The 14420-nt window shown below is 44.1% G+C and overlaps 1 protein-coding gene across 1 annotated transcript; it reads right to left on the bottom strand.

The window, feature by feature from the left end:
* Positions 1-226: 226 nt before the first annotated feature.
* On the bottom strand, positions 227-13552 carry rasef (RAS and EF-hand domain containing). Its single transcript, XM_036527652.1, has 17 exons — positions 13002-13552; positions 10686-10832; positions 10328-10418; positions 7726-7827; positions 7468-7545; positions 7265-7380; positions 6341-6409; positions 5944-6028; positions 4875-4954; positions 4402-4636; positions 3915-4049; positions 3507-3654; positions 3138-3219; positions 2934-3048; positions 2411-2530; positions 1115-1191; positions 227-1024 (listed from the first exon to the last, which is right to left on the bottom strand). Exons 1-17 carry the CDS (start codon positions 13328-13330, stop codon positions 925-927), a joined length of 2109 nt encoding a protein of 702 aa, XP_036383545.1. The 5' UTR covers positions 13331-13552; the 3' UTR covers positions 227-924.
* Between the last annotated feature and the right edge of the window lie 868 nt (positions 13553-14420).

Genomic DNA, 14420 nt, shown 5'->3' with positions numbered 1-14420 from the left:
CGCGGTTAATTGTTGACAGCACAGTCAGTAATTCTTCTGTGGATTTCTTTTCTTCCACCACAAGAGGGAGCCAAAATACAGACACACGGAGATGAAAGGAACTTGCAGATGAAAGGAAAACGGTGGCACTTCCAGGTCATATCACTTCAGGTGAAAATGGTTTCCACCACACAAGGAGACCCCCCCCCCACATCAACAATCATACTCCTAAGCTGGTCATGCCCCTAATTACTATCCTCTCATAGTCACAGTGGACTTGAAACTCTCCACTGTACTAGAATCTTTTCCGGTCATCTCACAGAGGCCATCAGACAACTTCCACACTGCCAGCCTCACATCCAGATAAAACATTTTCCCAAATCTAACACTTTCCATGGCACATTTCCTGACTTGCATTGACAGAGCATGTGCTGTATTGTTCAAAGGCCTTGTTCACAGCTAGAGTTGCCATATACCACTTTCTGCTGACATCACAGAGCCCAGTCCAGTCTAATCCACTGTCACTCAGGTCCACTCCCATTCGGGTCTGCTCAAACCCTTGACAGGGTGTTACAGACCCCTGAGACATACCGCTGGGTGGAGTGCATTTCATGTAAATCTAGATGGTAAAACAGAATGTGTGAAGGCCAGAGCTTGCCTTATTATCTGCAATGGGGTCCAACACGAGCATTTACTTTGGAGAACCAAATATAATGTCACATACACTCTGCTAACCTGCCTTTCTGTGAGGTGCTGGACAGTACCAAGGGGGAAACACTTGTGAAGAACAGGTTACAAAATACCAATTCTCACCACACACACACATACACTCTCACACACACACACACACACACTCACTCAGCCTTTGGTGCATGTTTATGTGATACTGTTTAGCTTGGGTCTGAGCTCATCTGGTGCAGCAGTTGACACTGGAAATCTTTGAGTTTATCCGGTGCAGCAGTTGAGGTTGGAGATCTTCTTGGTGTGAACCCTTAGGTCAGTCACAGAGTTCTCGTCCTCATCCTCGATCTGTTTGGTCACCTCTCTGTTCAGGAGAAGAAACAGCACAGGTGTAGTCAACTGGGATTAAGCAGGAAGGAGAATCTGAAGGTATGTGGGTGAGGATTCTCCTTACCGTGCCAGGTGCAGGACGGCTTCAATCACGTTGGAGCCATCTTTGGCACTTGTCTCACAGAAGAGCGAGTTATATGCCTGAAAAGTACACAGTAACAAACAGTAAGAGTGTAACTATAAGTGAACACCACATAATGTCATAACATACTTTCATATTATACTTGCTTTACAGTGTATCATATTACCTAACCAATCATGTGAGAAGAATCTACCACCATTGTGGCAGGCAAACTAAATCCATCAGAACTTTGAATTATGGCTAATTTAACAAATAATTCATTAAATAAAGTCACTGATTACAAGAAGCCCTGTGCAAATGTGCAGAACAGAATCATTTAATATGAAAGCGAAAAACAGCCTAAGCGCTTTGGTTGACAAAGTAAGTGAGGCATTAATCTTATCATATCCTTATCACATGCCTGGCTTGGCAAGCCAGAGACTTCCCCTGATATTCTCACATTCAACAACATTCTGCAACAAACACAGTGCATCTAATACAGCAGCGTGACACCACCAACCCCGCATTTACAGGCATCAGTGCTGAGATTGCAAATGCGCACATAGTTTGCCATAGTAAGTGGCAAAGCAATCGGCACAACATTCTAAAGCACATTTTAAAGAGGTTCTGACTCAAAGTAAAAGGCTTGCAGCTCTCTGCTGTGTTGTGTCTCTCCTTGTATTGTATCTTTGTTTTGTCTTTGTCTGTTCTGTGTCTGTATGTGTTGTCTCTCTGTGTGTCTTTTTGTGTCTGTGCGTATGTTGTGTGTGTGTGTGTTGTGTGTGTGTGTGCTGTGCCTCTGTGTTTGTGTGTGTTGCATCTATGTGTGTGTGTGTTGTGTCTCTCTTTGTCTTTTTGTGTCTGTGTGTATGTTGTGTGTGTGTGTGTGTGCTGTGCCTCTGTGTGTGTGTGTTGCATCTATGTGTGTGTGTGTGTGTTGTCTCTCTGTGTGTCTTTTTGTGTCTGTGCGTATGTTGTGTCTGTGTTTCTTTTGTCTGTGTGTGCTGTGCCTCTGTGTGTGTGTGTGTTGCATCTATGTGTGTGTGTGTGTGTGTTGTGTCTCTCTGTGTCTTTTTGTGTCTGTGTTTCTTTTGTCTGTGTGTGAGATGTGTCTATCTGTGTTTGCGTCCGTGTGCTGTGCCTCTGTGTGTGTCTTTTTGTGTCTGTGTGTATGTCGTGTGTGTGTGTGTGTGTTGTGCCTGTGTGTGAGATGTGTCTATCTGTGTTTGCGTCCGTGTGTTGTGTCTCTGTGTGTGTTGAGTCTCTGCGCTGCATCTCTGTGTGTAGTGGGACTCTCACCATGGCTAGCTTCTCTCCGTAGCTGGTGGGAACACACTCAATCCCTTCCTCCAGAGCCTGCTGCCGCAGATCGACCTTATTCCCCACGAGCATGATGGGAATATCCTCCTGAGACACATCCTACAGACACCATTACAGACAACACTGCCATTATACATGCTGTCGCTATTACAAACACAACCATTACACAAACCACATCCATTACACATACTGCTGGCATTACAGTCCAACTCCAAAGCATGTTTTGCTGTCGTTACACACACTCCTATCGCACACGCTAACATAATAACATAATTTGTTACTTACACTACCACCGTTACACATAATACCATTACGCACACAGCCACAGTAACACACCACTGCACGATACACGTTGCCATTATTATATACACCATTATACACACACTTCACTTCTACACAATTCTGTTACATCCCATGCTATTAAACACAACACCACAATAACACACAATCACCATGACACACTGTCACACCACTTTTACACATACATGTTGTTACAACTGACCTCGATCATGTCCACCCATTCTCGCACATTCAGGAAGCTTTTCTCACACGTGACGTCATAGAGCAGCAGAACCCCATCAGCTCGTCTGAAGTATGATTTAGCAATGCTTCTGAACCTGTGGCAGAGACACAGTCATAATGCAGGCAACAAAAGGTAACACACACACATCTGAACACATATATACTCACACACACACACACACACCTCTCTTGCCCAGCTGTGTCCCAGAGCTGCAGGACTGTGGGCTCTCCATCCACCACCAATGTCTTCATCTGGAAGTCCACCCCTGAGCAGTGAAATCATTCATTACATACCGGAGGTTCCAAGCAATGCAACACCCCACATGGGTATTGTATTTAGTTCATAACAGAAAATCTTGATATACTGGACCCCCCAGTCCTCAAACTTTTGAAACACTGAATCTACAAAATGGGAGTCAGAATCATGTCATGAAATAACATAAAAATAGTAACAACTCTATAATCGCTATCTCTTGGATGTACATGTCCTATATGAGTCACACATGTGTCCTGTGTGCAATGCACACTCATGTAGTGGGTGAGAAAAACACACCGAGCGTGGCGCTGGCATTCCCGCGAAACTCGTTCTTGCACAGCCGTAGGAGGAAGCTGGACTTGCCCACTGCAGCGTCTCCCGCCAGAACAATCTTATAGGCTTTATCTGAAGCAGGGTACTTCAGACCAGCGTCCTCTGGGTCTGTCTGCAGGCCAAAAGCACAGCACATCAATATGCTTCTATTCATATTCAACACACCATATCCATATAGTTCCAATCACATTCCACATATCACATCCTTATCGGCACATTCAGTGCATTGCGTGCTTATGTTATCACTAATAAATTAGGCGTGCTTTTATCTCTTATTATGGATTTCACTCCCTCCAGCAGTATTTTGGACATGAGTGTTAAACCCCGTAGGTTAAAAGCCCAGTGCAGGTGTGCCTGAACAGGGTGCTCTACCTGAGAGGACAGAGCTGACAGACACTTCCGTGTTGATGCTCCTGAACTGCTCCTGCTGACTGGATTTGATGGCTTCCAAGTCAGACCCGAGCCGCTATCTGAGCCAAATGCCACCTCGTCATGGAGGTCTGGAACCTGAAAGTAATCAGGCAGGAAAATCATTTGCATAAGAGTGTGTGTGTGTGTGTGTGTGTGTGTGTGTGTGTGTGTGCGTGCGTGTGTGTGTGTGTGGGGAGTGTGTGTGGGGTGTGTGAGGGGTGTGTGTGTGTGTGTGTGTGTGTGTGTGTGTGTGTGTGTGTGTGTGGGGTGTGTGGGGAGTGTGTGTGGGGTGTGTGGGAGGTGTCTGTGTGTGTGTGTGTGTGTGTGTGTGTGTGTGTGGGGTGTGTGTGTGTGTGTATGTGTGTGTGTGTGTGTGTGTGTGTGTGTGTGTGTGTGTGTGTGTGTGTGTGTAGGATGTGTGTGTGTGCGCGCATGTGCTGTTTCTCACGTCAGTGTCGGAAGCGTCCCCTCCCAGACTCTCCGCTGTCTCTGCTGAGCGCTGGCAGCTCTTGTGCAGGTGGGCGTCGGCCTCGGAGTCGTAGCCGTTGGAGTCCCGCAGGGTGGACAGGCCGCTGTCGAAGCAGCTCTCCGGCAGACTCTCCACCTCGCAGCTCGTACGGCGCATGGGGTCACACAGGGCCAGCGAATCACAGTCCTCATCCTGGAGGGACGACCGTGACCGCCTGGGAGGGGAGAGGGGCGTGTGAGTGCACCCACCCATCATATAGCCCTTGCTTGCTTAGGTCACAACTTCAACATTCACAAAAGTTCCATACAGAGATTGCTGCACAGCACAGACTACAGCACTCCTAATGCTGTAATGCAATCACTGCACAGACTATAACGGCACACCTGCCTGTCCTTGCATGCAGCACCTTGTGACTTAGGCAGTTTACCCATGGTGACATGTTCATATCATACCTGTCATATGGTGAGTGGAAGTCACTCAGTTTGGGACTGCTCCTGGAAAGAGTACTTCCTGGAGAGATGTTCTGAACCCTCTGGAATGACATCGTCGGTCACACATTGGAATAAAACCATAAATCACATGACGTTAGGAATCAAGTCATTAATAACACATTAGAATTAAGTAATAATAAGTAATAATAATATTTGGCCTTTTAACAGATTTTAATGCACAAAACCCGTTAAAACTCTTAGAGTTTTAAGCGAAGAAAAACCCTACAAATTGGCTCAAACTAACTGTCCTGCAAATATAAATATACCCCCACCCTGCCCTGCACCCCCCCCCCCCCCCAATCCTGTCATTCCATTCTACTCTTTGACACAGTCACTGCAACAAGGAAATCAGCCAAAATACAAATCTGGCAGGTTAGTAACATCATTAGATATATTTTACCATTAGATTCAGCTGAAATCTGTCCTTAAACTATGTCCCAACGACTGTGAGCCAGATGCTGTTATCCAGTTCGACTTACAGTGTGTTGATACAACGTCCATAAGGAGCTAGTAAGCAGGCAATGCCCATACAGCTTTACTGTGTTACTGTACCTGCATTTGTGATTACCCATAAGCAACTCCTCTACATCATCCATCACTAAAGCACTTCAGCATTAGCTGTTCTTCACATGAAAGCTTGCTGGCATTCTGACTGAAGCTGCTTCACTTTGCTTCTCATTCTGGCTGTCAGATGAACTGAGCTTCTCCATTAAATATTCTCTCACAAGAAAGAAGTTCTCCGCCACATACTCTGAGTAAACTAGGGAATCTCAGAGTGCAGATACAAAGCAAAAACAGCAATGCCAGAGTCACAGGCCTGCCAGAGTCACAGGAATACCTGAGTCACAGGAATACCTGAGTCACAGTAGAATCGTACAACTCCTGCTATTCTGACATGGAAACATGAGTTGGTGCACAATGTTACTGTGTATTAATGGACTCAGTGTACGCAAATCCGGACCACAGGCTCCATATTGCATTAGCATAAGGTCCACCCTGAAGTCAGTGCTCTGGGTCCTCATGCACTCACCAGACTCTGGTTGTATCTGCTCAGGCTGGTCTCCAGCGCATTCCTCAGCCCATCGTTACTGTCATGGAGCTTCCGATTGGCTGACCTGCAGTGCAGAGCAACTGCGTAAACAAGGGCTCATGACATCAAAACTGGACCGCATGCCACTGCCACTAGTACTGTGAACGGTGTTGTATAATACTGTGTAATGCAGTATTCCATTCCATTCATGTTCATCTCAGCGGGAGACTTCCTGGTGTGTGTAGTGTAGTGTAGTGTGTGTGTGTGTGTGTGTGTGTGCGTATGTGTGTGTGTGTGTGTGTGTGTGTGTGTGTGTGTGTGTGTGTGTGTGTGTGTGTGTGTGTGAGAGAGAGAGAGAGAGACAGAGAGGGAGAGAGTGTGAATGTGAGTGACTTACTGAAGCATTTCGACCTGACGCTCCAAACTGTCCCTTTCATCTGTGAATCCCCTCATCAAAGCCTGTTCTCTGAGGAAAGAGATCAAATACACAAATTAAACACAAACATCAGCGCACACACACACACGCACACACATAAACACACACACACACACACACACACACACACACACACACATACACACACACACAGAGGTCAGAGTACTAAAACTGCTGGAATGCTGTACGATAAAGCAGCTGTTTGAATTTCGTCTCCAGACTTGGTTGCTAGGTAACACGGAGCTGAACAGTGCTGTGCTGTGAGACTCTTTGTGCGCATGAGGTCACTCCAGGATATCCTGTTACCACCATGACAAACGCAGACATCACATGGTCTGTTGATAATGGCGCGCTCACTGCTGCCAGGAGCTGACAGTCACAGGACACTGCCTGGGCAGTGTGATTTTACTCCGCCATTACACAGAACTTTAAGCCTACTACAGTCACAAGATTCAAAACAAAGCTCAAGCAACACAGTACACACACACACTGGGGAAAATTGTGTGTGTGTGTGTGTGTGTGTGTGTGTGTGTGTGTGTGTGTATGTGTGTGTGTGTGTGTGTGTGTGTGTGTGTGTGTGAGTGCTGTAATTGAAGGTGTAGTGAAGTAATGGTGGTGTGTGTAACAGCGGTGTCTACAACAGTAGTGTAAACTCTGTTATGTGTAAGAGTGTGTATAGCAGTGGTGTAACAGTATTCTGTGTAAGAGTTGTGTGCAACAGTGATATGTTTAACAGTGGTGTGTGTAACAACAGTATGTTACACAATTCTGTGTAACAGTGGTGTAGCAGTGATGTTTTGCTGTGGGAACAGTGAGATTGTATTGGTGAAACAGTGGTGTGTAAGAGAAGTATATAACAGTGCTCTGCAGCATGGGTGAGTGTACCTCTCACAGTCGATGGACTGGTCAGTATATTCACTCTTGAGTGTGTCCAGCTCACTCTGCAGGAAGGCCATGTTGGTGTGAGACTCCAGCAGCTCCTTCTTCAACCTCTGATTCTCCTGAGAGACACATTCGCAGTTCCTGTCAGCAACTTGCCTGTATGTTTACACTCTTCCAGTAGAGCACAGCAACAGGTAAAATCTCACCAAAGTTAATTCACTCATTTTTCTTTTGAGTGCAGCCACCTCATCTTTCAGGTTGATATTCTTGTACTGATCTTCGATCTGTTAAGAGAAATGCCAGTCAGTTTTTGAGACAATGATTCTAACAATAAGATGGTGTGGCATTTGTGGCACTTGGTTATTATGATTACGACAACAGCGACGACGATGACTATTATTATTATTATTATTATTATTATTATTATTATTATTATTATTATTATTCAGACAGGGCTTCATTACCATCTGCATTTTCTGAATTTTCAGCTGCAACTCACAGACTTCTGACTCATGCTGCCGCTTAAGATCACTCAAGGCCGCTTGAGTCTCCGCCCTCTTCATTGCCTGTAAAACACAAGAGATGAAGGATATCTTCCTAAATTCACTTCCCATAAAACACAGGAGATACAGCATTTCTTATAAATTCACTTCCTATAAAACACACGAAGTAAAGGATATATCTTCCTAAATCCACTTCCTGTAAAACACAGGAGATAAAGGAAACATTCAAAAATGTACTTCCAGTGAAATACATCAGAATATCGAGTAAGTGTTTCTAAATGAACTTTCTCCTTGAGTAACATCTGCATGTCACTATCCCATTACGGGGATGGAGATGCTGCACCATGGAAGAAGCTGCATTTGGCGCGAGATGGACACCCTTACCCGCGAGATGGACACCCTTACACCCTTGTCACGCAGAAAAAAATAAAGAGTATTTGTGTTGCCATGGCTGCTTAAAAGTTGATCTGAAACACAAACAAGGTTGCAGGATAAACGGTCCTAAAAATGCAGGTTTAAAATGACTGTGCTCCCTGGAGACTGGGGGAACTCCCCCATACTGTAATAGACTTTAAGGACAAATCCAGCCCAGTCCAACTGAAGAAGCTGTGCAGCTCCATCACTCATTGTGACCCTAGCATATGAACTCTATTCAGTATTGCCTTAAATGCTTTAAACCATCAGCTGTGTCTTGATTAGCAGTCCCTTCCATGTAGGAGAGACTCTGTGCTGAACACAGCATGTCTATGTGAGTGAAAGGAAACTTCAGCCACCTGCTGCAGGGAGGGGGAGCTCAGGACAGCGCTGAATGTCCAGGCGCGAGACAGAACGCCATGCGCACAACCGCTCTGCTTTTATCTGCTCTGGAAAAATAAACCACCTTGAGGGTCTGCCAAGAGCAGGTGCTCTGCAGGTGTACCCAGCAGCACTGGACACCATGAGGTAATTTTGTTCCACAGATAAGACAGGGAAATGGAGAGAAAAAATCGGGAACTATTTCAGGACACATTTTGGAAAGGGGCTTGGGGGTGGGGGTCTATGGAAACAACACAAACACATCAATACTAGCACACTAAGTGTGCACACGTATCAGTACTAAACAGTACACACGTAATGATACTTAACAGCGCAAATACATATCACTACTGAAAAGTCCACAAGCATATCAACACTTCATCTCTAGCAACAGCGATGAGTAGCAGCATACAGACAAGATGCTCAACCCGCAATACACATCCGCTCAGTGCGTTCAGGCCTCTCAGACCCATAATTCTGTCAAAGGGACACAGGAATAGCCAGTATGTGGTCAGTCATTTCTCAAGTTACTGTGTGCATTTTCAGGAGCGGTCATCCAAGCAAAGTGTTTCAGATGTCTCCCTTCAACAGTGCATGTGAAGAATAAGTTTCTGTTTCTGAGGGCAGCTTCAGGAAATAAATGCTGTAACCGGGGAAACATCACCACATGACTGCTGACCGTTTTCGTCCCTGCAGACTGTTTCTGTCCCTGCTGACTATTTCTATACTACTGACTATTTCTGTACCTGCTGTCACCTTGACAGAGGCATGGATGATTTAGAGGAAAAAGATAAAAAATGCCCGGTCACGAGCGTGTGTGTATGTGTATATATCAGTTTGGTGTGTGTATGTGTGTCTGTGTGTGTGTGTATTGCTGTTTATTTTACATCTAGTTTTGTGATGTGCTTTGGATTCTGTAAACTAGTGACTGATGTATGGTAGCATACTTGGCTTCCCTTGTCTAGTCAGGTTGCACAAGTTAACTTGTGGTAGGGCTTGAATAGTGTTATGCTCATACTCACTGATTTAGGAGTGTTGTTAGCCTGGTCTGACACTGTTGCTCATTCAGCTTGGATGGATACATTTCTGTCCTTTTATGCTGGAAGTCAGTCTGGATAAGAACATCTGCTAAATAAATGCAATGTAATGTGTCTGTGTCTGTGTGTGTGTGCGTGTGGCTGTGTGTGTGCAGGCATTCAGGTGTGTGCAGGTGGGGCTGCTTTCTGGGAGAGAGTAAACAGCTTCTCCAAAGCAAATACCAGCGCATGTGTGAGTAAAGCTCGAGCGCTGCCCACTTGCATAAGACTTCTCAGGGACTGACAGAGAAAAGGCAGCATATGGCCAGGAATACAGTTACACCGGGTCATACTGTATTTAAACAGGATGGAGGAGCTCATATACACACAGTCACCTGCCAGTGTCAGCCCACTGTACGCCCTTATTTACCCAGAACTGTATTAAGGGTTACCAATCACTTATATCTCTTCTCAATATCTCTAGCGATATGGAATATTGCACAATCAAGAAAGAGGTGGAGAAGCATAGAAAGGCCACAGGTAGAGGTGGTCAGCGTTTCACAGTGAGAGTACGGGTACTGGCAGACATGGTGGTGTGGTCAGTGTTAAATGGTGAGAGTCTGGGTATAGGCAGAGATGGTGGTACAGTCAGTGTTAAGCACTAAGAGTACAGGTACAGGCAGAAATGGTGGTGTTGTCAGTGTTAAGCAGTGAGAGTTCAGGTACATGCAGAGATGGTGGGGGGGGCTCACCTCCTGCTGTGTGAGGCTCTCAGCTGCTTTGATACGTTGGTCCATCTCATCCTCCATCTCACTGAGCTGCATTGCAGCCTTGTCCTGAGCTCTGCATAGAGGAATCCAACAGTATGCACCTTTACTGAACAATATACACCTCTACCACACACTACACACATTCACTGAACACTATATCGCTCTACCAATCACTACACACCTTTACTGAACACTATACACCTTAGCTGAGCGCTATAAACATTGGAAGTGTGTGTGTGTGTGTAATTGCATGAGTCTGTGAGTATGTGAGTGTTTGTGAGCATTTGTGCGTGTGTGTATGAGTGTGTGCTTATGAGTGTGTGTGTATGTGTGTGTGTACCTTTTCACAGCCAGTGCCAGGTTCTCCATCTCAGAGTTCTGCAGTTTGATCTCCCTGATGAAGTTCATGATGACTCGTTCATACTGTGGCAGGATGCGGGGCTCAGTCAGGTGTATGTTCTGGTACAGCGTTGCTGCCTGCTCATTCCTGCAACACCACATTGTCAGTTTTTATTATTATTATTATTATTATTATTTCTTAATTAAAAAATACTGCATGTGTAATCTGACACAATCCCCAGGCCATCTTCAGGTGGCCTTTACTGGAGGAATGTGAGGTGGTGTCGGCATGGCTGTCTCCCTGTGGCAGTGGACAGGCATAAGCCGGCCAGTACTCAGTAAACAGTAGATATAAACAGTTACGGTTCAACTGCTGTGACAAGCCAGGATAACAGGTTTGCTCTGTCCACAGACAGCCTTAAAGCACCACCCAGGAAGCAGGGAACATTGCAAATCAGGCTGGTTTTCATGACCTTCAATGAGCTTCAGAAAACTCTGAAACCAAAAGGGGCAGCTCATAGAACGAGGTAGGTTTTCAGAGCAGCATTACCTCACTGGAGTTATTCTATTCTAATACCATTTTCTAAACCGTTCCTAACCATTGCACCTGCACCAATGGATAACTGATCCAGTTACAGTTTAGCTGTACTTTCAGAACTGACTCTGGGTCAGCTGTACAATGTTAGATGGCTATTACCAGTATGTGAGACCAGAAGAATGCCATTTTGGATCTGAGCATAAAGATCAGCGCAGCCAATCTGTCATTTCTGCATAACCACCGGATTCCTGGTTAAACTACAGACCAACCTCAGTCAAAATTCTGATTCATGATCCCAGGGCTGTTTGTGTCTGATACAGGCTCACAATAATTTATCTTCCAAGTTCAGACACTAACAGATGGGTCAGAAGAGCTGATTGCAACATAACATCCCGAAGCGTCAATACGGGCTCCATAACTTAGTCTTGCAATCTTCCCTGTCTATAGCCATGGGAAACCGTTCTTATTCTTGCGTCTCCTTTCGGACCTTGACTAGCACCTGATCACACATTTTAGAATTCAGAATGAAAATAAAGCCTGTTGGGTTTGCACTGGTAACACTCGGGGTAATGATGTACTATTAAAAAATAACATAATTTAATTAATTTAACACCAAGGCCAATATAAGAATAGACGTAGATAGTACATGCCATGGAATGCACAGTCGCCAGTTTAGCCACAGATTAACTGTTCTAACCAAACTTTCTCATTGTTTTCATTTTGATATATTCCATTTAAAGTCGTTATTTTAAACCAGTTTAAGAACAACTTGCCCGACTCGGGTTCATGCACCTTTCGATCATGCGCCGAACCATCAATGCCTGAACAGTTAGTGTTCAAACATCGACAAAGATAGCAGTCTCTGCCATAGTAATATGTAGCAGATACGAAGCCTGGTATTGAAGTTACTATCTCTGTGTGCATTCTGTAAATGTGATTTCTTCTGCAAAATTTAGAAGGTAATTTCAGTTGGCCTATGTCTTAACATTACAGTTGTCTGTGTCATGGGAAAAGGGTAAACCCCTTTTTTGTTTTAAATGGGCAATATACGTGGACTCCATCTTCAAGTATTTTGCTTATTTTTAAAATTTACTTTTTTATACTTATCAAAGAAAAAAATGAAACCAGGAAAACAGTAATGAAACTTGTGTCTAGATATCAAAACACAAATTTCACAAAACAAACCTGGGATGGGGTTAGGATATGAGCGTGTGTACCCAAGACCTTGTATTTCTCTTCTCATATTTCACATTAAAACATAGGCTACTTCATCAGTTGAAAAACGCCTATTTCCATTCAGGAATTTAGCCAATTCTAACTGGGTAGATTAATAAACGCACGGAAAGTAAAGACACCAGGATCAGATTGTAATATTCAACCTAACAGATCCGATAAGGGAAAGTGCTAGTTGTGATTAATGTGGAAACAAATAGCCTACATATTGGCTTTACGCATTCCATATCGATGGTTCCTAAACAATAGCTTTTTACAGTATTTTACTTTATAGATTATGACGAATCTACATTACCATTGATAAAATATGTTATTGTGTTTTCACCCTCCGTTCAAAGTATGAATTAATGATAATGCTCCTAAATTCATCATAAGGCTTGAGGAGTCTAGGCATTAATCATCCCGTTTTAAAAAATTTCCACGTATCTTTCAAAAATCTCATTTCCATTTTGATTCGGCATGCCCGTGATGCAATCTGTCATTTTAAGTGTCTGTTTGTGAGATTGATGAGTAGTTAAAAATCAATTCCATTGGTCCATACTATACCTTGGGATGAATTTTGCCTGCTCTCCGAGTCGGTGCTGGAACTCTTCCCACGCCAGAGCGAGCCTGTCCCCATTCTCGCTTTCGTTCTCCATCCCCCCGAAGCAAACGAGCTCTGAAACTCCTTGGAATCCACTGGTAAACTCCTCGTAGTTAATCGATCCGTCCTTGTCCACGTCTAGTTTTGAGAATATCGTTTCTATTTCAGCTGGCTGTACGCGCAGTTCTGAGCAGACTTTGAAGAACTCCTCTTTTTCAATCCGTCCCGAATTATTCACATCACAAGCGTGGAAGAGCGACAGCAACCAGTCTTGGTCAACAGCTAGCTCCATGAAGAAAAAAGTAAATCGCCCCTGTCTTATCAGTGAAAGTCCCTTACAGTTATAAAAAGCTCTTTATAGAATTTCAAAAAAAATTCCACTTGTGCACACCATCCGCTCCAAAATGAAAGACATGATGAAATCCAAATCGCTCATCAAAAAGAACACTGAAATAGATTACCAAAAACAAACACAAAACAATTAAAAAGTCTTACACTTGCAAGTTACAGCAAATTATTCTCGGTTCTCTCCTCATGTCGAAACAGCTGTCAAATGACGCCTGTTCCTGTAGCTCTGTCACCTTGCGGGGCGAGAAGTCAGGACCTGCTGACGCCACGCTCACTTAGTTTACCTTGCGCAGGAACAGGAACAGACTCAACATGATTCGGGCATCCGGCCAAGAACTCGTCGAGTATAAATGCGCTGTAATCGAGTTGATAAGAACGGGCATACAATATATACAAACAAAACAATTTCCATGGTGACCTAAACAGATGATTCATTCGTTATTGGATTCGTTACTGTGGGAGTTCTATAGTTCCACTTTTCGACTGAACGGCAAAGCATGCAAAACATATGGAAATAATTTTACTGTGCGTTTTGAGTTTTCATTGGGAGGCACCAGAATAACATTTGTGGGTTGACACTAGAATGCATGTGAAATAGCTTAATGATGTCCTACACCTGACATGCAATACACTTGTGGCATTGAAACTGCTGAAAACCCAGCTGTTGTCTGGTTTTCAGAAGTCTTTTGTCCCCTCGGCCACAAAATGCCACACACTCTACTTCCTTATAAGAACCTCTAACGGTGGTTATTGATTGACTGACGCCATTCATTCGAGACAAACACTCAGTCATCTAAAATTGCACGAGTTTACTGACGGAAATTTCTGCTGGAATTCATCAATTTATTGACTCAGTTCCCGCCAATTGTTTTCCGTATGAATCCTCTATCCTCCTAACATCAGCATTTTTCTTAAGACTGGAACCATTTTCCACAGTTAAGTAACGTCGCTCATTTTTTATAATTGGCACACTAACATTTGCAACGTCAATGTAAATACATTCCATTGATTTTAAAAAGCATAATTACGTAATA

Source organism: Megalops cyprinoides, chromosome 4, assembly GCF_013368585.1.
Source record: "Megalops cyprinoides isolate fMegCyp1 chromosome 4, fMegCyp1.pri, whole genome shotgun sequence".
Classification (NCBI taxonomy): Eukaryota; Metazoa; Chordata; class Actinopteri; order Elopiformes; family Megalopidae; genus Megalops; species Megalops cyprinoides.
Note: the sequence above shows the minus strand (reverse complement) of the source record. Positions and strands in the feature narration are given on the sequence as shown.